The sequence below is a fragment of the Pararge aegeria genome, chromosome Z (genome assembly GCF_905163445.1).
Source record: "Pararge aegeria chromosome Z, ilParAegt1.1, whole genome shotgun sequence".
NCBI lineage: Eukaryota > Metazoa > Arthropoda > Insecta > Lepidoptera > Nymphalidae > Pararge > Pararge aegeria.
The window spans coordinates 8,773,409-8,799,577 of NC_053208.1; the positions used below are offsets into that span (position 1 = coordinate 8,773,409).

General features: G+C 35.5%; 1 protein-coding gene across 1 annotated transcript; it reads left to right on the plus strand.

The window, feature by feature from the left end:
* The first annotated feature begins 7,038 nt into the window (after positions 1–7,038).
* LOC120636319 (secernin-3) lies at positions 7,039–21,196 on the plus strand. The gene is made up of 6 exons (XM_039907749.1): positions 7,039–7,306; positions 12,796–12,992; positions 15,263–15,569; positions 16,619–16,810; positions 18,799–18,933; positions 20,710–21,196. The coding sequence occupies exons 1-6, from the start codon at positions 7,154–7,156 to the stop codon at positions 20,923–20,925; spliced, it is 1,200 nt and encodes a 399-aa protein (XP_039763683.1). The 5' UTR covers positions 7,039–7,153; the 3' UTR covers positions 20,926–21,196.
* Positions 21,197–26,169: the final 4,973 nt, after the last annotated feature.

Consider the following 26,169-nt stretch of genomic DNA (forward strand, 5'->3'; position numbering starts at 1 on the left):
TGCAAAAAAATTACATTGATTTTAAGAAGTAGGTTGGTAGGTACATGTGGAATATAAGCTCCCAGCTTGTGAGTGACACCTTATTTTTAAAGGAAACTACTAATAAAAAAATATATATCACATCATCATCATCATCATAACATCAACCCATTACCGGCCCACTACAGAGCACTAGTAGGAGAAGAACCCTACAATGAGAAGGGTTTAAGACCGTAGTCCACCTGACTGGCTCAGTGTAGATTGGTGGACTCACAAACCTTTGAACATTATGTAGAACTCTCAGGCATGCAGGCATCTTCACAATGTTTCCCTTCACCGTTAAAGCAAGTGATATTTTAATTACTTGAAACGCACATACCTAGAAAAGTTAGAAGGGCGTGCTGGGATTCGAACTCGGCCCCCCGAAAGTGAAGTGGAGCTCCAACCCAATGCACTATCACCGCTGTCTATGCCAGGTAGGTAGGTATATAATAGGTAAGAAATAAAATATATAATATACAAAGTCGCAGGGACTCTGTAATTTTTTAATATTATCCAAATGCTGCACACAGTAACTCAGGTGAGATTGACTGTAATTAAGAAGGTTTAAGGTAATCGAACTCGATGTCTAGGTATGCTTTAGAAGAACCTTTATAGAGTGTTGAACTTATAATCGAATAAAATCTGTAAAATCTTTCATCCCCTTTTTAACCACCCTTAAGGGGTGGATTTGCCAAAATAATTTATATATTTTTTTATTATTTAAAGCTGTTAACCTAAATACCGATTTCCATGTATCTTATTTCAAAAACATAGCATTTTCATACATACTTCCAACCCCATATTTGCCCCTGAAAGGGGATAATTTCTTAAAACGTTTCTTAGCTGACATCTACGTCTTAAAAGAAACCTACCTTTTAAATTTCAAAAAGTTTCTATCCTTTATACTACCTGAGATTTCTTGATTAGTCAGTGAGTCAATGGGTTTCTCTTTATATATTCAGATATAACGAACGCTTATATTATTTACATTAAACCTTAGGGTGATATTTGCTCGAAAACCTTTGTCTTGCTTACAACCAAGATACCTTAAAACAAAATTTACAAACGTAAAAAAATGTAGTCACTACCACCGCTGCGGAAGGCAGGTTCTACAGAGAAAAAGCCGTAAAAGGATTTACTTACTTCGCAATTCCTCTATGCCAACTTCATTATTGTAAGAATTCAAAGAGAAGCCAACTGCTTCAAAGCATTCTTGTCACTAAGAAATTACCCCATTGTACACACATGCTATAAACACCATCTTATCAAACCTCCATTTAAATATCCGCTTTGACAATATTCCTTTGTTACGATACAACATTCACTCGGGTTCCATTACATAGGTTCTTTATGACATGTAATTATTCTGAGGAAAACTTATCGGAACACTGACTTCAAGAGACAACAGGTATTGAAAAATTCTGTGGGGTAATATAGAGCCGCTGTTTAGACGCTGATTCTTGCATAACAACACTGTTTATATACACCACTACACTAGTCTACTATGTAGTGTACCTAAAGATGTACATGCTGACACTATTTCATTCCCTTCAGTAGGCGAGATAACGAACTGCCTCGATGTTGTAGTGCATGTTCACGTGCACAACCCGTTTTCTGAGTTCGACCCCCGTGTCTGGCCCATGAGCAGGATTGGGGTTTTCTATCAAGAAATTTCTGGTACGAGCCCAGAGTTAGGAAATCACCCCCGTGCCTCATAGAGCACGTCAAGCTGTCGGTCCTGCGCTCATTTCATCCCGGTCGTATCGGTCGTCGTACTATATGAGAATGGAGAATAACGAGTGCACCACAGGTGAACTATAATATTTACCGCGTAGTTGTAAAATCTCTCTGGAGATTGTCCGCCGTGGCCGAAATCGGTCAGAAAACTGTTTTGTCAGAAAACTTGTACATTAACGTAATTAATATGTGGTTAAATACCACACTAAAGTTCCTAAGTAATTTATTACCGAAATACCTACTGCGAGTGTCAGTTAATAATTTCGAACTTATTTAAAATTGCGTATTGGTTTACTTCATACGCCTCACGCCTCGGGAGAGCTCTCAGACGTGCAATTTTCCTCATGTTATTATACTTCGACGTTAAAGCAAGTAATACCTATTTAATTGCATACATTAAAAAAGGTAAATAATGCCATGGCTACCTAATAAAATGTAAAAAAAATTCAATAAGCTGTAATCCCCCTTCGAAGTTCAGCGTTTCCATCAGACTGCATTGTTATTAAATACACCGCCGGGAGATCACTTCATATTGAAGCCCTCTCTCCCCATCCAATATAACAAATAATCTCTACAAATGCTTACAATAGCTTTACAATGTTCCCGACGATATCTTGCTTTCATGCACCATACGAGCGGTACTTATGCCAATTAACATTTTAGGATCGCACCTGATATAAGAATCTTTTTAGGTATCACATTGGGTACAAACTTAGATACCAGTAAACCGCCTATTGTCCGCTTCTAATTCTACACCAGGGCATCCAAACCTGGGGCACCGTAGGCAGTACAGAGGTGCACCGCTAGGCACTTCTTCTGTACTTCAGGAAAATTAAGAAAAAAGAAAAATATTTTTTGTGCAACAGTGTCACAGTTTGTCCCACACTCAGCCATTCCATTGTTGGGGACGTTTTCTTAATTCTTTGTTAAGCGATTTGTTAACCTTTATTATTTATTATGGTTTTATTAGTTCCATAATGAGGCGCCGTGACAAATTTCTTAACTTTTGGCTGGCTTAATAACGTAGAGAACTTCTGGCCTACAAGGCTACACACAATAATTGTTCAAAGCACGACAGTTGAGCCAAGAATTGTAGCCCCTTTGCTAAACTCAAATTTCACTGGTCAAAGGGCACGTTCTGCATAACTATTGAAGTGCAAGGCGGATTAAACAAGGAGCAGCATTCGATCACAAACTATTAAGTCTGTTGAGCTTTACCTAAAACTACTCCAGGGTTGCCGAGTGGCCGGAAATCCGGGAAATCGGCTATGGTACCACAGACCAGTAATAATACGAAGTTGTCCCAAATCCTATAACCTTTGACAACATTTGTGTAGGAGTGAAGCATTTAAAACATTTGCATCTCCCTGACTTTTCAAATGTTACTAAAAAGTGCTAATAGGTACTCAGCGTATTTTTTTATGAAACTAAGCCTCGTTTATCCTTCATTTTAACCAGTTTCAAGGAATTCAAATTGTTCCTTCGGGAAAATGAAATGAGAGACAGAGAGAAGAAAGTTCCTGAAATGTAAAATGAAACGTATGAAATTATTTGGATGAAATAACTTGCGTATTTGCAATGAGAGTAGGCCTAACATTGCAAAATTTCGTGGGCCGCAGAACTTGCTGTACAACTAACATTTGTTAACCTCCCAGGCGCCGTGGTGAGCGATTTGGTCTAATAAGTGGGTAGTACGACTTCATAATTTCTGAATATTCTTTAGGCTGGTCTGGTTTCGGCCGTGGCTTCAAGCAGTTAAACGTTCCGGTACTATGCCGCATAGAAACCGGCAGGGTGATGACGTATCTCACAACGTATATCTTGCAATCATTGCTGTCAAACGTCACTTTTACATAGTTTTTGGTATGCAATAATGACGTTCGACAAAAAGTCCAATGGACGTTGCAGTCAATAGCTTACTCATAGTGGTAATGAAAAAAAAAGTAGGATTGAGCGAGGACAGGTTTTACGCTCTGGCTATCCTTAGTTGCGATCTTTACATTGTGATGTTTTAATAAACAAATTTGCTGCTGAATCCCAACAAAAGACAATCCATTATGATTAACACCTTATTGTTCCCTCTTAAATAAAAACGGCAGGCATTCATCAGCATCTAACAAAACAGATAGATAAAAATTACCATTTATTTACCAACTATCGTTAGTTTTCAATTTCATTTAACGTCTGTATACCATTCAATTTTTCGTGCGTAACAGGGGATAACGTGGTGGCAAACATTCATAGCCTAGGGGAGCCGTCGTATCAAATCCGCCCCTGCATCCAACCCTAAAAATGACCACAAAATTATGTGAATGTACCTGGCAACCCTACCTGCAGCTTCAATCTGGCCCTCGAAATTCGATACGACGGGCGGATGCCTCCAACACTGCAGATTAATTAACAAATACGCAAGTTTATGTACCTTCGTCATGCATTTCTTTTAAAACAATGCACATGTTGGCATTGTTTATTTTTAGGAAAATATGAAGTAGATTCGTCTACCTATCATTTCTGAAGTGATCAGAATTTTATAAAATTTATCAATTCTATTTTACAGACCTTCATCTTCTGACTTCGGCTTCAGTTTCAAGAGTTCCTGGTCACAATCTACAACGCCGCCGTCTATATATCCTAGTATATATTTATTGCCGCCAGAAAAAGCAACAGTTTCTTCGCTGCAAGAAATTTGGAATCCTGAAACTGAGATTATTTATCCTGAAAGCTGCTATATTTATGCATCAGAGCGGGACAGAAACAGATTATATTATGCATTGGCGTCTTCGCCGCTTCAGCATGAACGTGTGTCCGTGTCTTGTGCAGTCCCCTTTAAACGTCCGCACCAGGATGCATACATTATTTCTCTTAAGTGCTAATGCTTCAGAAGCGGCTTTTCCGTTGAGGAGTTTCAGGACTCTAGAATGATTCATTCCTGTGAGTTTTCTCCAGCGAATGAGGGTATGGAAGTTCAATAAGTAACGTCATGTTACGTGAGGCTTTTGGGTATTCCATTTTAGCTATTCAATTTTAGCCCTTCAAGTTAGTTGAAACCCGCAGAATGTTGCTAGCTCACAAACTTTTTCCCATTTTCCCATTTTATGGTAAACTTTTAAAACTGGCTTTTTATTCTTCAAAATTAGTCGTGTACGCGGTGTCTGTAAGTTCTTAATTCTGTGCTCTAAGTCCTCTTTTACAAGAGAAAGGCTACCTTAATGGGAAATTAACTAATAACGATGATTTGTAGCAAGTACCTATTTAAAGGTTAGCGGTTTGTTTTGTAATTTATCTTAAAATACTACTTATCTAGTATATATACTTATCTACTTACAAAGTTAGTTTCAATTTGATCTTGAACTGAGATGAATAATAATGTTCCCTAATCTGTCGGCCTTAACTTTACATAGCGAACTCTTCCAGAAATTCCAGGAAACAATTGCGCAGCAGAAACAGCTACAAAAACACTATCTATTCGAAGACCTATTCTATTGTTGAACAAGAAAATACGTGCGATAAAAAAATAAAATTTTTCAATTAAAATCTTTTCCAAAGCTTTTGAAAAGATTCTTTACAAAGAACCGTACTAAGAAGTACGGGTATTAGACGATCGAAAATTGATATGACTCAACATGCGGTCCGTAGCTTCCGGTAGCGTACTTTTAATTAGTATGTTTCCGCCTAAAGTCATCACTAAACTTAGTAGTGCCTGTAGTTGAAGCTACAGTGGAACTTTAGCAACTGCTAGGTAGGTACACGTATTGTGAAAGTTTCAATGAACTTCGATACCTACCATGATAGTCAAACAGTTTAAACTGTTGAACTCAGTGAAAAGCAGGTATCCACCGTTCTGCTTCAGGGAATAGGTATACCTATTAAATTTATTGTGTTTGTACATTTACATCTTATCGCCATTTAAGTTGCAGTGATTAGCATGTTCAACAACGTATCACGGGGTCACGATTAAAGGACCGGGTCAGAAATAACGGGTTTTATTGTCAAGAAATTCGTTGTACGAGCATGTCGTTAGAAAATTGGTGTAATCCCACCCCATGTCTCAATGAGCATGTGAAACAAGTGTCATGTTTTTTTAGCATGTAACGGCCTCGACAGTAAACTAATAAAAAATTTATATCATCAAAACAGGAGATTATTTTCTAAATGGGTGATTCCTAGCCAATATTTAAAGTGCCTATCTACCTACATATGTGGAATTATTTATATTTTAAATACAATGATGGAATCCATTGTTTTATTCAAAATATATTTAAGGCGTTTAATTAAAATAATTCAACACAATGAATTCATATAAATTTGAATATCAAATATTCACGCATAAAAACACAAAAGTCCCATGTAGCTCCATCTAGACGAGGGCATGAAAAAGTGATTACTTAAAAAATTACACTAGATGGCATTAGAAACCAATGAGAATATAAACCCTGTTTTATTTGTTCGATAGTAACATATTAAATTAATAATTCCCTAACATGCATACCTAATTAGTCGAATCGAGTAGGATCGAGTACACAAAAATTTTACGAAAATAATATACTTTTTTTAAAAGTATTTTTTTTTTGACCATTGCAAAGTAAAAAATCTTTTAGAATTTGCAGGAAAACCTTTCAGTGAGACATACAAAGCGAAGGAATCACTTCAGCTGCTCAATTCAATAACTTTTCCAACAAATTGCCATCTTGGCGTCTTTATACAAAAATTACAATTTGATAGAAACATACTTTGTCAACTCTTCGCATATTTTGTATAGGGACAACTATTAAAAAAGTTAGTCAATATGGAAGTAGCAAAACAAAAAAAAGAAGAGCTGACGTTGATGTAACTTCTGGTGTATGCAGATCTTTTCAATAAATTAGACTGACATGTTTTTTGTTGTTGTTGTTGACTGTGTTTTTAGTGGGAAGACAAATATTACGTCTGTGGACAAAGCACTGTACTATAATAATTCAATTTTTTTTGTCAAATCTCTTTTAATATTCTCTTAGATTTTGACATTTTCAGGCATTGATTGAGGCCTCTGGAATAAAAATACTGTATGAATTTTTTTCTATACAAACAAAGGATAAAAACACCATGTTGCATTACGTTATTTTGTGTTTTAGTTATAGTGACTAAACCACAGAACAGGAACGTAGTGTTTGTATTATTATTGGTCTCTATATGTCGATGGAAGGTCGATGGTCATTGGTAATTATTAAGTCACTTATGTCATCTGACTCATGTCTTGCTCATGTCACTTCAAAACTTGTGTCAGTTCATTTTGACACTTAAATTCGTTTGAGATTGACGTGAATTCTGGATTTCTGACTCGTTGAAAATAAATAAATAGGTGGTAACCGGTCTAAAATAGGAAAACTCAATTTAGGTTTTACGAATTAAAGCGACGATGCAGCTGCCTAGATCTTGCGATACATTTGTTGTATTGCCCCCACTAACAAAAAATAATGTGATAATATTCGGGAAGAACTCCGACCGTCCACAGAACGAAGTCCAAGAAGTGGTGCTGTCAAAAGAACGAGTCAGGAATTCCAAACTGAAGGTAATATTAATTAACACTTGATTAAGTAATTAAAAACACATTTCTCTCCGTTACATTCACTCCGAAAATTAAATAAAACGAATTCAAATATAGAGCCGTCGTCTATACAATTATGTACACTTTCAAATATTTTGGTTATGTTCTAACGTTTATTTTTAACCCCTGATACAAAAAGAGGTGTGTTATAAGTTTGACGTGTGCATCTGTGTGTAAGTCCTGGGTATTGTAGCTCCCAAGCAATATTGATGTGGTTTTTCGGTTTGGAAGCTAAAACGAGAATTTTTTTGGGTTTGTATTATATAGGTCTGTTTAGGCATTTGAAATTTATCAGTGACATTTTCTACTTTACAAAGGGTTTTACCAACTTTTACAGGTCCAGTTAATTTAATAATTTGCTGTACTGGTACTTTGTTGGTATTTCCAAGGTATGGCAACCTTAAGCTCATGCTTCATGAAGTCTGCAGGATAAAGCATTTTAGGCTCATAAGAATGGTCCCAATTATCCCATTGGGACTATATAGTAATACAGGACCATAACAGGATATATTATGATGGAGTGCCCATCATGTGTAACTAAAAGGGCTCTAGTATAGAATAACCAGCCTTCCATTTTGTAGCATTAAAAAATTTAGGAGGAGATTAGCTTGCATACCACAAATATATAGAATTTCCAAGATGCCAAATTTCATGTTAACTAAGAAATGTTTTTTATAGCTAAAGTAAATTTTAAATTTTTGATTGCTCTATGAACTGGCTTAAATCAATGAAATTATAACCTGTTCAGAGAAAATCATAGAATACTTGAGCCATTCATTAGGTACTACAGGTATGGGTATATAGGTTGATTTATGTGAGAAATAAGAGCATGGAAAGGGGTGAAATAGGGGTTGGAATATTGCATGAGAGCACCATTGATTACAATGCTAGCGAAATTAAAATTCAGAAAGTATGGGTTTGTCTTCTTAGGCTACTAAGAAAGGTTTTCCCTGAAACCTGGGGCAGTGGATAAGCCATCCACTACCTAAGAATTGTGCCTCCATCATAAAGACTAAAATCCAGCACTTAAGATTTAGACTGAAATGACAGCAAGTAGGTACAAAAGATCCGTAAGGGTGATACCATCTGCTTTAATAGATTGTCCATAGGTACATTAGTACCTCTGCAACACACGGGCATGCATTGAAATGCTGATTTAATCTTTGAGTCAGGAAAATGTTTGTTGTGTTGCACAAGGGGCTGTGTTTGCAAGTATAATAACATCCTGCAAGAAATTATCATAAATATTTATCTTGCAAAAGAAAGGTCACCTTTTGTGAAGGGTATTTATTACGTAGGTGCAAAATGTATTCACAATAAAAACCGCACCATTCTGTACCTGAAAATAAACCTGCATAAAAGTAAAATAATACATTAAACATAAGATCATTCAGTATCTCCTACGTAGTTATATAATAAGCTCTATTTGTTGGTCTTACATCATAGCTAAGCTATCAAGTTATAGGTGATTAAGGGGTAAACTACGTTATACAATCATAATCTTTAGCCTACCAGTACATACTTCCATCTTTGAATTAAAGTCTTGCAACTTAAAAAGTGTCTTTGAAGCACAACTTAATGCACTTTTTTTATAATAAATAACTTTTCATTCAAAGATCTCATATGGTGTAACCGATACTAAGAAAATCATGCTGAAACCTTTACTAAACCCTCCAGAGTTGCTTATCTAGTGTTGCTCCCCTGCCACTTATATAATCGATTTTTATATCGAATCCTTCTTTTGCCTGCCTGTTCACCCTACCATATAAATTAATTTGTGGCCAGCTGGCAGGTCTTATCTCATTTCTTAACTCATTAAATACCCCAATTAAATATGTTAGTTACATAATAAACCAAAAGACTACATATCTACTGTTACCTGTCAAAGAGTTAGTTAATTCAAAAACTCAGGTTATAGAACTAGAGGTAAAGGTTGCCATATTCTTGCTGTGTCATTAGGATATTATATATGTAATATATAATCATTCGGACTAGATAAACATCAATGTAATTGAAATTTGAAATGTTTATAGTATGAGCAATAATAATGAAAGAAAACTGTTTTGTCATGATATTCTCTGAAGCAACAACTGTTCTGTCAGCGCATATAATGTCTGCATACCTAACATTCTAATATTACATAAGGAATCGTCTTTCATTTTGTTTTAATGTACTCCATTATATCATTGAAGTAATTCACTCATATACTATCATTGTCAGTCTTATTAATACCTACCTCTCAAAGCTGGTTAGCGAGCTAAGGTAATCAAGTTTAATGATCATGATCAGGGCTGGCGCTTGACATTATTTCCAATGTATGATGGCCAAGTTGAAAAATAAAATAGTTTTTTTTATTCTACTACAAGTTAGCCCTAGACTGCAATCTCACCACATTTTAAATGATGATGCAAGAAGGTAATGTGCTAACCTGCTAATGGTCAGTGAGACAGCTTTCTGGGCTCATTCAAATGGTTTCAATGTACCAGTAGTAGTAGTGTTAGATAGTCAATGGTCTCTAGTAACATAACCAGCCCTACATTTTTTTGAAACAGTTATATTAAAAATTAGGGAGTACACCACCTAATCTCGCCTGCCGGGTGTTGAACCTGGGACCTCCTCATAAAAGTCATATGCCACAAAGGTCATCAAAGTTCAAGACTATCTAGCTAATATAAACGTTGCTTATCCTTTAAATCTATTGAATTTCGGTGTCGCAAATAGGCCTTTAGGCACAAAATTAATAATGGTAAAAAGAATGGAAAGAAAATTGAACCAGTCGTTCGTTGCCGCTGAAAAGCAGCGACCCAGGATTGTGGATTTTGGAAGTCCCTACAAAAGACCTATATCTGTATACGGTGGACGTCAATCGGTTGAAATGATGATGATGAAAAAGCAATTTTTAACTAGTCCGCCATATTTAAAATTACGTGTATTCATTAAAACTAAATAAGGAAGCATGTTACGGGTTAATAAATTATGTGCAGACCGATTCTCTATCTTCATCATCGTGACGTCCACTGCTGGATATAGGTCTTTATTAGGGAGTTCCAAAATCCAAGGTCTAATAAGTACCTTAGATTTTGGAACTCCCACTTGTTTCCAGCGGCTCCCTGCGACTCCCTTGATGTCATCCGTCCACCTCGTTGGGGGTCTATGGACGCTGCGCTTACCGGTGCGTGGTCGCCATTCCAGCACCTTGAGACCCCAACGTCTATCGGTTCTCCGAGCTATGTGTCCTGACTATTATCACATACTTTGAGCCATGTCGGTACCTCTGGTTCTTCTCTCCATCATTAACTATCTTAGTTGACACCAAATTCAGGTAGACACTGGGAATAGTTACCATCAAATAGCGCCCAACTATTATTATACATTGTGTAATTGCGCCTGGTAACCGATATGATGTGAACTCAGTGAGAGTTCCACATTGGCGAGCTAATTTGGTGTCAACTGAGATAGTTAAACAGCCTGCTGAACAAAACTTACATTTAGACAAACGTTACAAAAAAGCTTATAATAATATAATAAGCTTATAGAAATAATGGGAGCTTAATGCAAAAGCAAATAATTCGTGATAATCAGTAATTCATTCAATTAATTGGGACAGCGGATTACTTTCTTTTTCGAAACGCGTTTATTTTTGAATAGGAAATAATAGAGTCGTTCTTTGAACCGAACATCTTCCTAATGATTTGACCTAATTTTATAAAAATTCTCCCGAGAAATGCATTGTTTAGGAGTACTGAAAAACTAAAGAAAGACCGAGGTTATCGGAAACTTATCTTTGTTAATAGATTTTTACAAATTAAAGAATATTTATTTGCATACAATTATTCGGCACCTACTTACTATATCAAAAGAAAGGGTACACTCCTACAACTACCCCATTCGGCCTTTGCTGACTGGCCTACTTATTAAAATTTATGATAGTTGTCAATAATTGTAAATTTATACCTAGCTAGAGCTATAAGCAGGTATTGCTAGAGGAAATTCTGGATAGTAGAATAGAATAAGGATAAAGACGTAACTATGTATGTAGTAATTGAATACGTAAAATGCTTACGGTTCTAGAATTAGTCATGGGAATCATTAAAGACATTGAGTTCTTTAAGGTAAATTGGAAACTGCATGCAATCGTAAACAATTGCGCAACATACCATATCTTTAAATCGACTGCAAAAATGAGCGGATATTTCTTTAAAGTTTCTATGCTGATTCCGATTCGTGGGATTCTATACGCAGTGATAGCCTAGTGGGTAAAAGTTTGGCTTCGCTTTCGGAGGGACCGAGTTTGATCCTAGTCCTCTAATTTTTCGGAGCTATGTGCGTTTAAGCAATTAAATATCACTTCCTTAATCAGTGTAGGAAAACAACATGAGGAAACCGGCTATGAGATGTTGTACGCGAAAGAAGTCGCAAAAAGCAGCTAGTAATGGATAAAGAAACGCACAGATCACTTGTTTTCTTAACTATGAAATTCAGGTCAAAAAGATGTGTCACCTTATTTATTTGAATCACGTCATAGGTCGAAACATCGATTTCCTATAAGCAAAATGGTATTTCCACTCTTATTATTTTACCTATTAGTTTTTGAAATGCCTTCACGGGTTTGAAAAGCATTGTTAATAAAAATCTCGATTGTTGCAGATATTATTCTAAATATATTTCAGTTACTAAACATATTTATTTTCATTTAATATCCCATCGGTTATCAAAGAGATCGAGGAAGCCTTTTTCTAGTGTACGTTCGAGAGTTCCCTTTAGGTAACAGGGCTTGATGTTTAGGTATCTATTACCGATGTATTTTTGAGGTTTCCGTATTGTTAGTTTACTATTTGATATTATGATAGTGACAGCTAGCAAGTAGGACATCAAAAAATCTTTTTATTATTTCATAGAATACGCGCTATATATCTACCACGCTATTCCTCTGTAAGCAAAGACAATAATATCTGGTGGGGGTTCAGCCATACCTGGTTACCACTCTACTGTCATAGTCATGCCGCCAAACGCTCTAGCATTCTGGTATATTACCTCGATAAAAAAGTAGTATGAACTTAATTTAACTGTGATAACCCCTAGCCCACTGCCATCGTAGACTGCATCTCAACCTACAACCCATATCGGTTTAACACCCCTAATCGGTTTCGGTGCGACAACGTACTTGTAGTACCAGGCGTAGCAACGCTAGCTACGGCCTTGTCCTCGCAGGCCATAGCAGAGAAAGTTCCGAAAACCAGGCACAAAAGATTCAGTGAACCCAAGACCCGGGACTATTGAAAATTCATAGAAACCAGGTCTTATAAGTTCCACATCGCGTACCAATGCGCCAGGGAGGTCGTCAAAAGTCTAAAGACTCTTTAGTTACACTTCACCGGAAAACACTTTTCAATGGCAAACAGAGCTATGCCACTTTTATCAATAAGATCCTTAATGTTTTTTTTTTGTTTTAGTGTACTTACATAACGATTGACGAGAGTCCAAAGGAATTGAACAGTGTGATATTGAGTAAGCCAGCGTGGATGTGGGGCGCTGAAATGGGTGCTAACGACAAAAACGTAGTTATTGGTAATGAAGCTGTGTGGACTAGCAACAATGAAGGCGATGGGGACGCGCGACAAAAACGCCTCCTTGGGATGGATCTAGTTCGGTGAGTGTAACTACTGATATACGACTAGTAGTTTTTTACTAGACCTCGACGAGTGTATGTGGCGTCGTATCGTTTTATTTAATGGTGAATTAGTTTTTCTTATATGTGTTGAAGAAAAGCGGGCCATGATGGCCGCCGCCACGAAATGGCGCATTATATTTATAACTCTCTCAATATGATTATCAATGTGCCGTGTCAGGGATTTCCTGGCTAAGTTTTTATAAATAAATAAATAAATATATATAATACTAAGACAATAAACACATACTTCACGCCACCTAGCCCCAAAGTAAGCGTAGCTTGTGCTTTGGGTACTAAGATGACTAATGAATATTTTTTTTAATGAAAAATATACACAAATACTTAGAATATACGTATAAACACCCAGACACTGAAAATCATTCATGCTCATCACACAAACATTTTCCAGTAGTGGGAATCGAACCCACGGCCTTGGGCTCAGAAAGCAGGGTCGCTGCAAACTGCGCCAATCAGCCGTCGATTAGTTAATGAATTTAATAAGTGAATGATTTTAAGCACTCCAAGATGGTAGCGGGCCAATCTGTTAGGGCTATAGCAGCTATATGAGGGTATTTTTTTTTATTTTTATTAAACTCAAAATCAAGCTTTATTTGCTATACTCCGCGAAAAGCAGGAGAATCTGTGTGGTGTAATTTATAATTTCCTCAATCTTAACAATTATTCATTGTAAAGTCAACATCTCCTGAGGATGCTCCGCTCCGTTTCGCTCCGGTTTCGGAGCGAAACGTGCGTAGAGGGTATATTGCCGAAGATCTGTTTGGTGTGGAGTATAAGGATTGAGGAAATTATAAATTACACCACACAGGTTCTCCTGCTTTTCGCGGAGTATAGCAAATTAAGCTTGATTTTGATAATATATCATGGATTTCCGCAAAGTAACGCATGCTTCTATCCAATTAAACATATGGCCTCACCCTTGATCGGTTTCTGGAATTTCAAGATTTTTCATTGAATACCTATAGAGTTCCGCGAGAAACTGTTCTTATACAACAATAGTTAGTTATTGGGTTTTCCACTTAAGAAATTCTCTGTACGAGCCCAACTTTTAGCCATTAGCGTTGTCCATCCCCGTGGCCATTACCCTAATCGGTTTCTGGAATTTCAAGGCTTTTCATTGACTACCTTTAGAGTTCCGCGGGAAACTGTTCTAATACAACAATAGTTAGTTATTAGGTTTTTACTTAAGAAATTCTCAGTACGAGCCCAACTTTTAGCGATTAGCATTGTCTATCCCCTTGCCTTGAAGAGCACGTTAATCGGTCGGCCTAGGTTATCATCACTAAGAGATAATAAGAAATAAGAATCATTAAAGTCCACGATTCCGCATTAGAGGAGCGCGGTGGGTTTAGTGCTTTCAAATGTAGTATGACTTTAATATGCGGGGGAAGATAAGATTTTCCCTTAAGTGGGACACTGAACGCAAATGTAATATTAACGTACGAAAAACGACCGTGCGAACGGCTTAGTATCTATTGCAGCCTAAATACGTTTAATTGAATCAGTAATCTATACTATACAAAACTAGATAAGCCCAGGCATGCTTAGCTATGGCTCAGTCCGATATCAATTTGCCCGCCCGGTGAGTTCTAGGTTTTAACCCCCTTTTTTACTCATCTATAGACCTTGACCGCAATTCCACCTTGAGGTAAGTTATTATGGCAGTTTTATTAAAACCATCGCCATAATCGATTTCTTGTTATATGCGGCATCGTACCGTAACGCTATATTGCGCAGCGCGTCTTTGTCGGTATAGATATAAATAGCTACGCCTCTCCACCAGATCAGACCAGAGAAAATTGAGTATCGTGAATTTTCCACGCCGGGAACCGAACTTTGCAACTGTGCCGGGGATTCTTGCAAAATTACAAAGATTTCAAGGCTGTTCATCAACTATTTAGCATCCTTGGCACGCACCTCTAACTTTCTGGAGTTATGTGCGTTTTTAATTTAAGCTATAAAAAATCGCTTGCTCTAAAGACGAAGGAAACATCGTTGGGGGTGGAAGCAACCTGTAGTTATCATTATACATTATAATAGCATGCTTGAGTTTTGTCTATTCCGTTTTCAAATGTGTGTGTAGTCAACCGATCCAAACCCGGCCAGCCTGGTGGACCGCAGCCAAAACCCGCTCATTCTAAAGGATACCTATGCTCTGTAGTGGACGGATGATGAGTAGATAATAAAGATTTATAAGTAATTATGTAAAACAAAAATGTATGTTCCAACAGCTTAGGTCTCGAAAGAGGTAATACCGCAGAGGAAGCCCTTGATGTCATCGCTTCTTTATTGGAAAAGTATGGACAAGGCGGGCCATGTTCGGAACACGACGACAGTCACATCTACCATAATTCCTTCCTAATAGCGGACTGCAAGGAGGCCTGGGTGTTAGAAACTAGCGGAAAACTATGGGCTGCTGAGAAAATCTCTTCGGGATATAGAAATATTTCTAATGGCCTCACTATAGGCACTAAGATTGATAAGCATTCTGAAGGTTTACTTGAAAGTGCTATAGCCAAGGGAGTTTGGGATGGCAAGGTATGTTATGTAAATGTGTGGCAAGAAAGTTTAGTATAGATAAAATATGTGTACTTACAGTTGCTGCTATATCCATAAAAACGTTGCTGAACACATGGTTAATTGGTTTAGGCGATATTATAGACTTTTACCCACCGTGGACTACGGCTTTAATGCCTTCTATTGTGGGAGGAGACCCGTGCCCTGTAGCGGGCCGGTAATGAGTTTATATGATAGCATCATCATCTTCATGATCTTATCATCATCGTCAGATGATTCACCGGAGAGAAAAATTACTATGCTAATAATAAAGCTAAAGAACGCGTTATCTCTTTCTGGAACTACGAACTATTCAAAAAACCCTTTTTTTTATTTGGAAGCCTCATTGCTTTTGTATTCCTACAAGAAAAATATTTGAAAAATTATATAATTTAAGGGCATTCGTGGGCAAAAGTGGATGACGCCAGCGCTAGGTCGGGGTATATTAAATAGAATATCACTACACAAAGTACCCCGACTCACCCTTCAATACCTACACTTGAGATTTTCTTTATAAAAGTTTGTAGGTAAATATAATTAATATAAAAAAAAAATCGTTTTTCTTAAACATAAAAAAAAAAATCGTTTTTTTAAATGTTTATAGACGAGCGCTTGACAGCAATCACACCTGATGGTAAGCTATGATGCAGCCTAAGGTGGAGCGCGCTTGCCTAGAAGATGCCTATTCACTCTTGATTTGAAGGTACTCATATTGTAGGAACAGGGAAAACAGATCCTAGCGGTGCGGATCAGAAACGAAGATGCGGAGCGCTTCGTACGCGTCCGCGGTATATCGACCACGTAGGGATGCAGATCCTTACGGTGCCTCGCGGTTTGGTGGTAAAAAGGCGAGAGGGGAACTAGATCAAATAACTCTTGAGCACACTCTCCGAAATATATCCTATAGAATACCGAAAGGCAGGCAATCTTGCGACGATGTTCGAAACCCTTACTGTCGTACGTTTTGCGTTCCCTCGCCATTGCCCCCATACAATTTTGCGCTGTCTCCTTGAAAAACTTTTGTTTTCCAGGGCAAATTCGACTTTAGAAATGCATTTTCTTCCGGAGGCGATGAAATACGTCAAAAGGCAGGCGAGAGCTTGCTAAAAGAAAGCACTGAGGCTGGCCCTTTCAATGTTCAAGATATGTTCAACATTTTAAGGCATAAGGAAAGCGGAATTTGCCGGAGCTGTGATGATACGTTTCCAACACAAGGGAGCCAGGTAATATATATACTTTTTTTGTAAACCATAGCATTTTGCCCGTGACTTTTAAAATCCCGATGGTACCCTAGTAGTTTCCCGGAGTAAAACGTATCCTACGGCCGTCTTTAGAATGCAAACTATTTCTATGCAAAATGGCACCATTATCTTGGTGCCTTTTTGCACGTTTTCATTTTGTTAAGTCAGGAAAACCGCCGGAAAATGTTCCAACAGTTTTTCTAAATCAATATTATCATATGTTATGAAAATTAAGCTTAATTTGCTATAGTCGGCGAAAAACAGGAGCATCTGTATGTATGGTGTAATTTATAATTTCTTCAATCCTTATACTCCATACCAAACAGACTCTAGACTTGTTGACTTAACAATTGTTCATTGTAAAGTCAACATCTCCTATGGATGCTCCGGTTTCGGAGCGAAACGGTCGTACATTGCCGAAGATCTGTTTGGTGTGGACTATAAGGATTGAAGAAATTATAAATAACACCATACAGATTCTCCTGCTTTTCGCGGACTATAGCATATTAAGCTTAATTTTAATAATATAGCATGGATTTCCGCAAAGTAACGCCTGCTTCTATATAATATTATCATATGTCCTTTCTCCATGCTTGCTGTAAAGTTTTGGGGGTCGCAAATACCACTTCATGCTGTAACATCTGCTCAGTATATCTCGGTAGTAACACCAAAGTAAAAGTACATATTACATATGTACAGGATCTGTGTAAATTAGTAAATCTCTTTTTCTAATTAAATAAATAACCTACCTTGTACTGTACGTCTAAATAAGTATTAGTTATAATTTTATATTCCACTACAAGTTAGCCCGTTAATCTCAGTTAGTCGATGCAGTCTATGAACATAACGCGTTAACCTGTTCGTGATATTGCAGATATACTAGTATTAAAGTCATATCCTAATCAGTTTTCAAAATAAGACAACGTAATAGAACGCTAAATTGTTTTGCGGCGGTAGTGGGATGACTAACCAAGGCCTTCCAGATTATAATTTCATTTCAATTTCATATTTAGGTTTTACTTTGAGTGTTTATTTATTATGTACTAGCTGTTGCCCGCGACTTCGTCTGCGTTTGATTTTGTTTTTTTAATGTGGCATTCAATTTAGTTGTAGTTTTAAAAAAAAAAAAAGTGTTCAGAATCGCTAAGCCTGTCCTCTATCTCCAACCACATTCATCAGATCTACACAAAGTTAGTTAATAACCTCTATTGTACAAAATAATTATTTAAATCAGTTATAATTTGTCGGAGTTAAAAGCCTTAATGTCGGGATAAAAAGTATCCTATATTACTTTTCACACTTCCAATAATATGTGTATAAGTGAGTACACATATTATTGAGTAGTTTTTGCGTGAAAGCGTAACAAACGAACTTACATTGACATTTATAATATTAGTATGGATAGTAGGGATTAACTATAACTATCATACATATTTAAGCAATTAAAATATCACTCGCTTCAATGGTGAAGGAAAACGTCGTGAGGAAACCTGCAGCGTTAGAGTTCTCCATATGTTCTCAAAGGTGTGTGGTGTCCACCAATCCGCACTGGGCCTGCGTAAGTCGACCCAGTCCGGTGGACACGGTGGTACTGGTGGACACCCGCCTTAACCCCTTCTCATTGTGGGAGGAGAACAGTGCCCTATAGTGGGCCAATATCCAGATGTTGGTAAACAATATAGACAGTTAAGAGAGTATAACATTCAACTAAATTATAGTGTGCAAATTTGGTTCATGGATATTAAAATATTAAAAAGTTAATTAAATGTCAAATTAAATTAAATTAAATACCACAAACACATGATAAAATTAAAAATGACAGTATTTAAATAAACGAATAACCATTCGAATAAAATGTTAAATAATTTATATTTCAAATTATTCAGTTTATAATAAATATTCTTTCACATAATAATTTATGATAAACTACTATACTCTCTTTCACTAATTAATCTCGTATCATTTTTCAGGTTTCCTCGCTCTCGACAAATACAATGAGCGTGCATTGGTTTACCGCTACGCCCGATCCAAGCGTTTCATATTTCAAGCCGTTTGTTTTTACACCGAACGCGCAGGTTTCATCGCTCACCGAGAGTCCAAAAGAGGTAGATATCCTACTTATTTCATTAAACTACAATAGCATCCGCGTACAATCTTACTACTACCATACCAGAACTACAGGACAGACCTGGATGAAAAGTGCACAGGGATAGATTAGTTCGGTTTGGATTGTTTATTTCTCTTTTCTAAAATATCTCTTTTTCTTCTTCAGCCTTTTTCGACCAAATTGGTGTAGGCCTCGTTCAACATCTTTCACTTCTCACGTCTTTTAAAACTAAAATGTAATGGTTCTAAAAAAAACCCTTAAAAATAAGTTGAGAGCATATTTATACGCCAAGGCGCTTCAGTTTTAAGTCAACGAATGTAATTATCATCATCAACGCACAATAATGGGATAAACACGTATTGAAGTTTCATAGGTAATATAATAAAGATTTGAACATAATATTTCAAATACACTTTATGCAATCATTTAGTACGCTACGCGTATACAATCCGCTCACTCAAACTTACTTCATTCAATTCTTTTTCTACCATTACTCGAAATCTGGTCTAGCCAATGACAGAGATCGCTTTACGAGTGTACTGGTTGTACACGTGTGCCCATTGGCCCCAGCCGATTGTGAGTTGTCAGCGAATTACGTGACGCCAACGCCATTAATCCGAGCAAAAAGAGCACTAATGTTGTAATATAACCAACAACAAACAACCGAGTTAAATTCGACACGGTGGAGTTTGGTGGGGTGTGTGAGATGAGTGTAACCTGACATTAGCTAAGAGAACAATGCATCCCGACGGCATTGCGACTCCTTTTTCAAATCGGCGGCGAACTAGCCAAGGGAAAACCGGTCTGGATCGCCTCGGTACAACCGGTAAAAAGCTGCGTTTTGTCTCGAACAGTTTATCATCAAAACATTATCGGTAGAACATTGTAGAAAAGTTCAACTTTGTAGGAACGGCATCTGACTTAAGATCATGTCGTATGCTGACACTGAGCATGCCATTCCACAAGACGAAGTTTTATAAGCTTTCCTGCACAGTGCAGTCTATCGAAATGTGGAATGCTCTCCCTATGAACATACGACAGGCAAAATCGCTTGATATGTTTAAAAATGCAGTTAAATCTTATTATCTTGAGCAAAAAGACGACTGGTTTTTATTTTTTTCCATCTATTCATTAATATAGCTTATCATAATATATATTAGATTTTTATTTTTATTTTATATATATATATATATTTTTTTTTTTCTTTGTGTATATGTTGTTTAGTTATTTGAATGTTGGTCTATAATAATTTTACACCACCTATTTGTTCTCGCTCTTGTTCTCCTAATCCTAAGGTTGCCTGGCAGAGATCTGGATAAAGCCGCCTTTATTACTCCAGTTTTTGTTTTTCTCTCTATTCGTCCTTTATTTTCCTAACTGTGTGTAGTGGTGTAAAAATAAAGAGTTTAAATAAATAAATAAAATTGTCATCACCGGATCTCAACGACAAGATCCTTGTGGTCATACATTAAATTTTTTATACGGGTGCTCTAACTACCATACATATTTAAGCAATTTAAATATCACTCGCTTCAACGGTGAAGGAAAACGTCTTGGTTAAACTTGCATGCCTTATAACTCGCCATATGTTCTCAAAGGATATGTGAGATTCTCAACCTCTTAAACCCCGTGCACATATTTTGGAATTTCCGGGGTCTCCTAAGATCACATTGGTGCTTCCCTAATGCAACGCATATGAGGCTGATCTCGAGGAAAACGGTCTCTCAACTTACGCACGGTAGCTTGTGCAATGTACTTATATCTCTTTCCACAGCCGAAGAGAGAACACAATCTATACAAACTTCACGACCAACACGTAGTTCGGGCGAATAACGACAAAGTGTCCAATAGCCTGCGTGAAATGGAGCAGGGATGCCTATCTGAGATAGAATATTTCATTCAAAAGTATGAACAAAGTGAGAAAACAATTGATGAATTGGACAACTTGATGAAAAAATGCGTGGAAGCCGAGGTGAAACTGTATGGTTAAGTTGTATTAAGGAGATTAAAATAGCTGATGTTGTTTCACCTGTTACTACGCCTACTTTTAAAACACTTTGCATATCAATTATATTGAACATTTTCAATTATAGTAATAAACTAAATTATTTCCATATTCATTTAAAATTGAATAAGTCAAATTGCGGGTAGATACTATAAACACTACGGAAAATTTTATTTAATCGTATCATACATCGTACGTTACATTTTAAAGTCAAGCTCGTTCTAATTTGATTGAAAAATAATATGAATATAAAGTTAAATAATCTCTTCTTTTTATCTCACTTTAAAACATTTAAACTAAAAAGGTTTTAAAATATTTTTTATATTCGACAGATTACAAAAAATAGGGTATAGATCTAAGAACTTTTATTTTTTATTTTTGTGTTTGTCTGACTGCTTATATCGCTTACTCCACTAAAAAATTAAATCTCTTCTGTATAAGTTACTCAGGATGAAATTAAAAAAAGGAATGCCGTATTTGTATTTACTATATACTAGTGGTTTACAGCGTTTTTACTTATCTTTTATAAACCTTCAACGTCGTAAAACTTCCCAAAGAGTTCGGTTATCAAAAGCGAAATATATTTTTCATATCCGAACGGTAATTGCGATGATTAACGCCTTCTAACAAATAAAAAACAAAGCTTTATTATCAGTATAATTGCGAGGAGTTACACAATTACTATAATTGCGCAGTAGCAATATGCTTAAGATTCCTATGAAAAAACGCGTTAAGGTATAATAGAAGAAAACCCTGTTTATTTATGCTAACGTCATTTAAATACGGTAATTAAAAAAAAGTAGACGTAGTATCAGGGACCTGGTTCTCTATGGCATTTGAAAAGTTAATTGTGTGACGAAAATCTGGCAAGCCATACCGCTAATTTTTACGTCATAAATTTATGACGTAAAAATTTAAAGTATTTCTTTTAAAATGCAATAAAGAATCAGAGGTAGGTAGGTTTTTTCTTATATTCTGACTGTTCAATGATTTTCTCCATTTATGGCGAATACGACTGATTTATAACTCAACCAATAAAAATCGGCTGATTAGATATATTTTATGTTGCAATATTATAGTTTACTTAGCAAACTTTTTGAAATTATTTAGAATATATTTATATTCATAAAGAACTCTCAGCTCATGAATCGGTTGATTTAAAAGTCGGTCATACGTGTCACAGACGGCTTTTGTGATTACTATTCAGTATATTTTTTATTTTTACTTACGTTACTGTATTATTTATATTTTATGATTTGGTATATATGTTACACTTAAATCGATCAATGTAAAATTGGTCGACCTTAAAATCGGCGGGACGAGTCTCGGACAGTTTTGGTGATGCCTATCACGAAATTTCGTTCAGTTTACGTTTCTTTTTTTCGTTTAGTGTTGTGCAAAAATAGATAATTGCTATTTAAACATATTAGATTGAATAATAACAATATAGATAGTTAAAAAAAAGCCTTTCAGCGAGTAAGTTATGTACCTATTCGATAAGAAATGCAAAATAAAATTATATTATATTTAGATCACGGACAAATAGGAGGAAATCCTTGCTATTCAAACTTACTAAATCCGCTTTTAATTAGTATCAATAATTGTATCTTTTGTAATGTTCTTAAAAATATTGCACTAATCTCATTTACATAATGCAAACTACTAAAAAACCCACATTGAAATAAAATCCAAACAAACATATCTACTAAAGTAAAAATAAAATCATTTGACCAATAATTGAAATGCCTAACCAAAATTTTAAATCCCTCCATATTTAAAAACATATTATTTTAATATAGAATGTAGTAACTTATGTATAGAAAAATCTCAAATCGTTTTAGCAATTGCTGAAACTTTACCTCATATTAAATGATGACATAAACCAATAATAACCAATAGTAGTTTAGATTCATAGGGTTTTTTTTTTTGATAATTTAAGTCTGTGAAACGGTTTTTTATTAGTTAATTTTATACACAAAGCATAAATGACATTCATGTTAGGCTAAGCTGTAAGTTTGTTATTTTTCTATATGCGGGGCTATTTAATATTGATTAAATAACGTCGCTTATAAAATTATAAAAAAGCCAAAAATAGGGTACTTACTAGTTAAACGCAAAGCAATTTAAGTATACGACATGCATTTCTTATATTAAAACAACTAAATCATCATATTTATAGAACTCTCTCTAATAAATGGCGTATGAGTGAAGATAATAATTTAGAGCCACCGAAAGTAAATTAAATTAAATTTTACGTGAATACAAATGCCGCTAAGTTTCTATGGCATTCATCGTGGTACTTGTCACAAGATGAATACAGTAATAGCCAACTATAATTGCATTCATCGTTATATGAAAGAGGACTGAATACAATTTTCGCAATTTTCAATGGCATTCATCGTCGTATGAGTGAAATGTTCACTAGGTATCTAAAGTATATTGTATGCAATATTTGAGAAGTAACTGCAGTTGCCACTATGTTCTATTGGACATCAACGTTGATTTTTAACGACTGCATTTGTATACAGTCCCAGCTATGTAAAATCGCATCAATCGCTTGACGAGTCAGAAGACGAATGCAGTTATAACAATCTATAAACGTATTCATCCTTGTACGAGTGAGGTGAGACAACAATTGTCGCCATTTCAACTTCAATCGTCATAAAAGATGATAAGAAGCAACGATATTATTATGCCAGTTTAGTAAATTACACGAGTTAAACATGAATCGCGAGTGAAATCGCAACAAAGTAAAATCCCATTAAATTTTAATGGGAAATAACCGGTCGATATTAAATTACAATGAGCCAGTGTGTATTGTTAATACAGCTCCGCATAATGGTAAATGCTTATTTAGAATAATAAACATTAAACTTGCATAATATAATAACTATAGGCCAAATACCGTTATTGCATGTTATCTGTATTAATAGAACTGAGTGAAAATATTTGTATGATAGAATAAAGATCAATGTTCAAATTCACGTATGCCTTATTAATTGTTGCGCTTTGAACAGTGATTTAGTAATAAAAATAGGCAAGTAAAATATTTTATTATATAAATTAGTAATATACGTGTACACAAAGTATAAATCGCCATGTACATCTTGAGTTGAGTTGATTGGTTTAAAGCTGATGCCAAATCAAAAAGCAAATAGTCATTGTCTTTTACAGTCAGCAACAATGTCACTATCGAAAAGCTATCATCTTAATAACCTTTCGTTTCTCTGTGACAGTTTAATCGTAAAACAGTTTCAAACGCGACAAGTAAAGAAAATATTACAATTGTTTCGAGAGAGGACTGCCAATTTTAGTCCAGTACTAGCTCTATAGTTACCGTTACGAAAAATTAATTGTGCAAAATTGTAAAAAATTGAAAATAATTTTAAAAGGTTTTTTTTTTAAATCATATATAAAAAATAAATAGATAATGCGTTAATTGTGCAGTTTAATAAAGTAAAAGTTAGTTTAAATAAAGAAGGACCCAATTCGTGTTAACTGAACTAATGCCACCTTCTGTTTTCTGCCCTCGATACGGGCGCAGATTTCATCCTCCGTATCCCGGACGATCGACGTCCATGCAATAATAAATGCAATTTTTTTCCACGTAAATGCATAATGCATACCAAAGAGCGGATGGATAGATATATAAAAAGCCAGACAGTTCCTGTGGTGCCGCAAGTGATATATGCGTGTACTTTTAAAAGACTTGGAAAAAAAGGCATAGGTTCTCAAAACGGTATTTACATATTTTTATCATCTGATGGTCTCTCCGTTATATTAAATAGCATATTTTGTGCATTTCTATATTAATGGTGCTATTTACACAGTCATGACCGTTAAGATAACAATAAATAAATATAAAATGATATATTATGTAAAACAGTTAATGTCGATTTTAATGAATGAAGTGCCATGATTCAGGACATGTGTGTAGACAGACCTGACCTGAAGCGATTCTGAAGGGAATTTGTTCAGCTATAGTAAATCACATATTAAGTGCAATAATATAAATAGCAACAGTTTAATCTATATAATAATATTAAATTCAATTGTTAAATTTGTAAATCATTTAGAATGTTCACTAGATATTGAAACAAAATAGAATACTAGTAGTCGAGGTATCGAGCAAATGTAGCCAGCGTTATTGATTAGTTGATTAAATGTTACTGATTAGTTGATTAAACTTATAATGAATAGTTGATTTGAAAGGCTACGCTAATGTGCAGTAAACTAGATTAAGTCAATGTATATCATATCGTAAGTTGCTTACACCTAATTTTTCGCATACAATTAAAATACTTGTAATTTCATAGAATATATGGCCTTTGCAGATTTATTCATTTCTGCAGCTGTAAATATATTTTTGCCAATAGCGACTTTAGCCTCGAAATACATACGCGTTATATGTGTTTATAGTTTTTTTGCTGTTGTATTTCATATCTTAAGGTGAAGCGCCAAAAGCATATATTTCATTGACGTTAGTCATATATGTTAGTTGGTATACGACTCCTCATTTATATTAAGTACTAATTATAAAAAAAAACTTAATTTCTAGCACATGTTTAAAGAAAACCGTGTAGCTAAAAAGGTCTTAAAACAGCGTATTTCATTTGACAGTCAAAATGCTAGGTTTTTTTTTTATAAATAAGTGCAATTGTTTTGCATAATGTGCCAATTTTAACCACCTATCTTCCTTCACAACTATTAATTGAACGCGAAAATTTAATGGAATGACATACATGATCAGCAACACTTGAAATTTCATGTGACTTAAGTTGCCTACTCTGTTTTCCATTGGTCTTCCATTTATTTCTATTTTCTTACTAGCTATTTCAATTTGTTTATTGAAAATAATTAAGTAAATCCCCCTTTAAAGATAAACTCTTTGTGCTATGTTATCTTATCGTAATTTTAAGTACTTAAGCTTAGTATCGTTGAATGTGTAGCGTACCGTAACGTAACGTAGTTACTTACTTTGGGCATTAAGAGACGTAGAAAATCGGCTTTTTCTTTTTAATCACGCTCTCGGATGTAGTTACCTAAGGTGTGCATTTGTGGAGTTCGTTTTAACTTACATAGAGTTATCTAATTTTAAATTTCAAACGTGACTTACATTTGTTTATTTGCCCGGTAAACGAACCGGTGATGATGCTGGAATTGAATTGTCTACTTGCACCTATATATATACCACTTGACACCACGTTTTCTGAAGCTCCTCTTATGGAG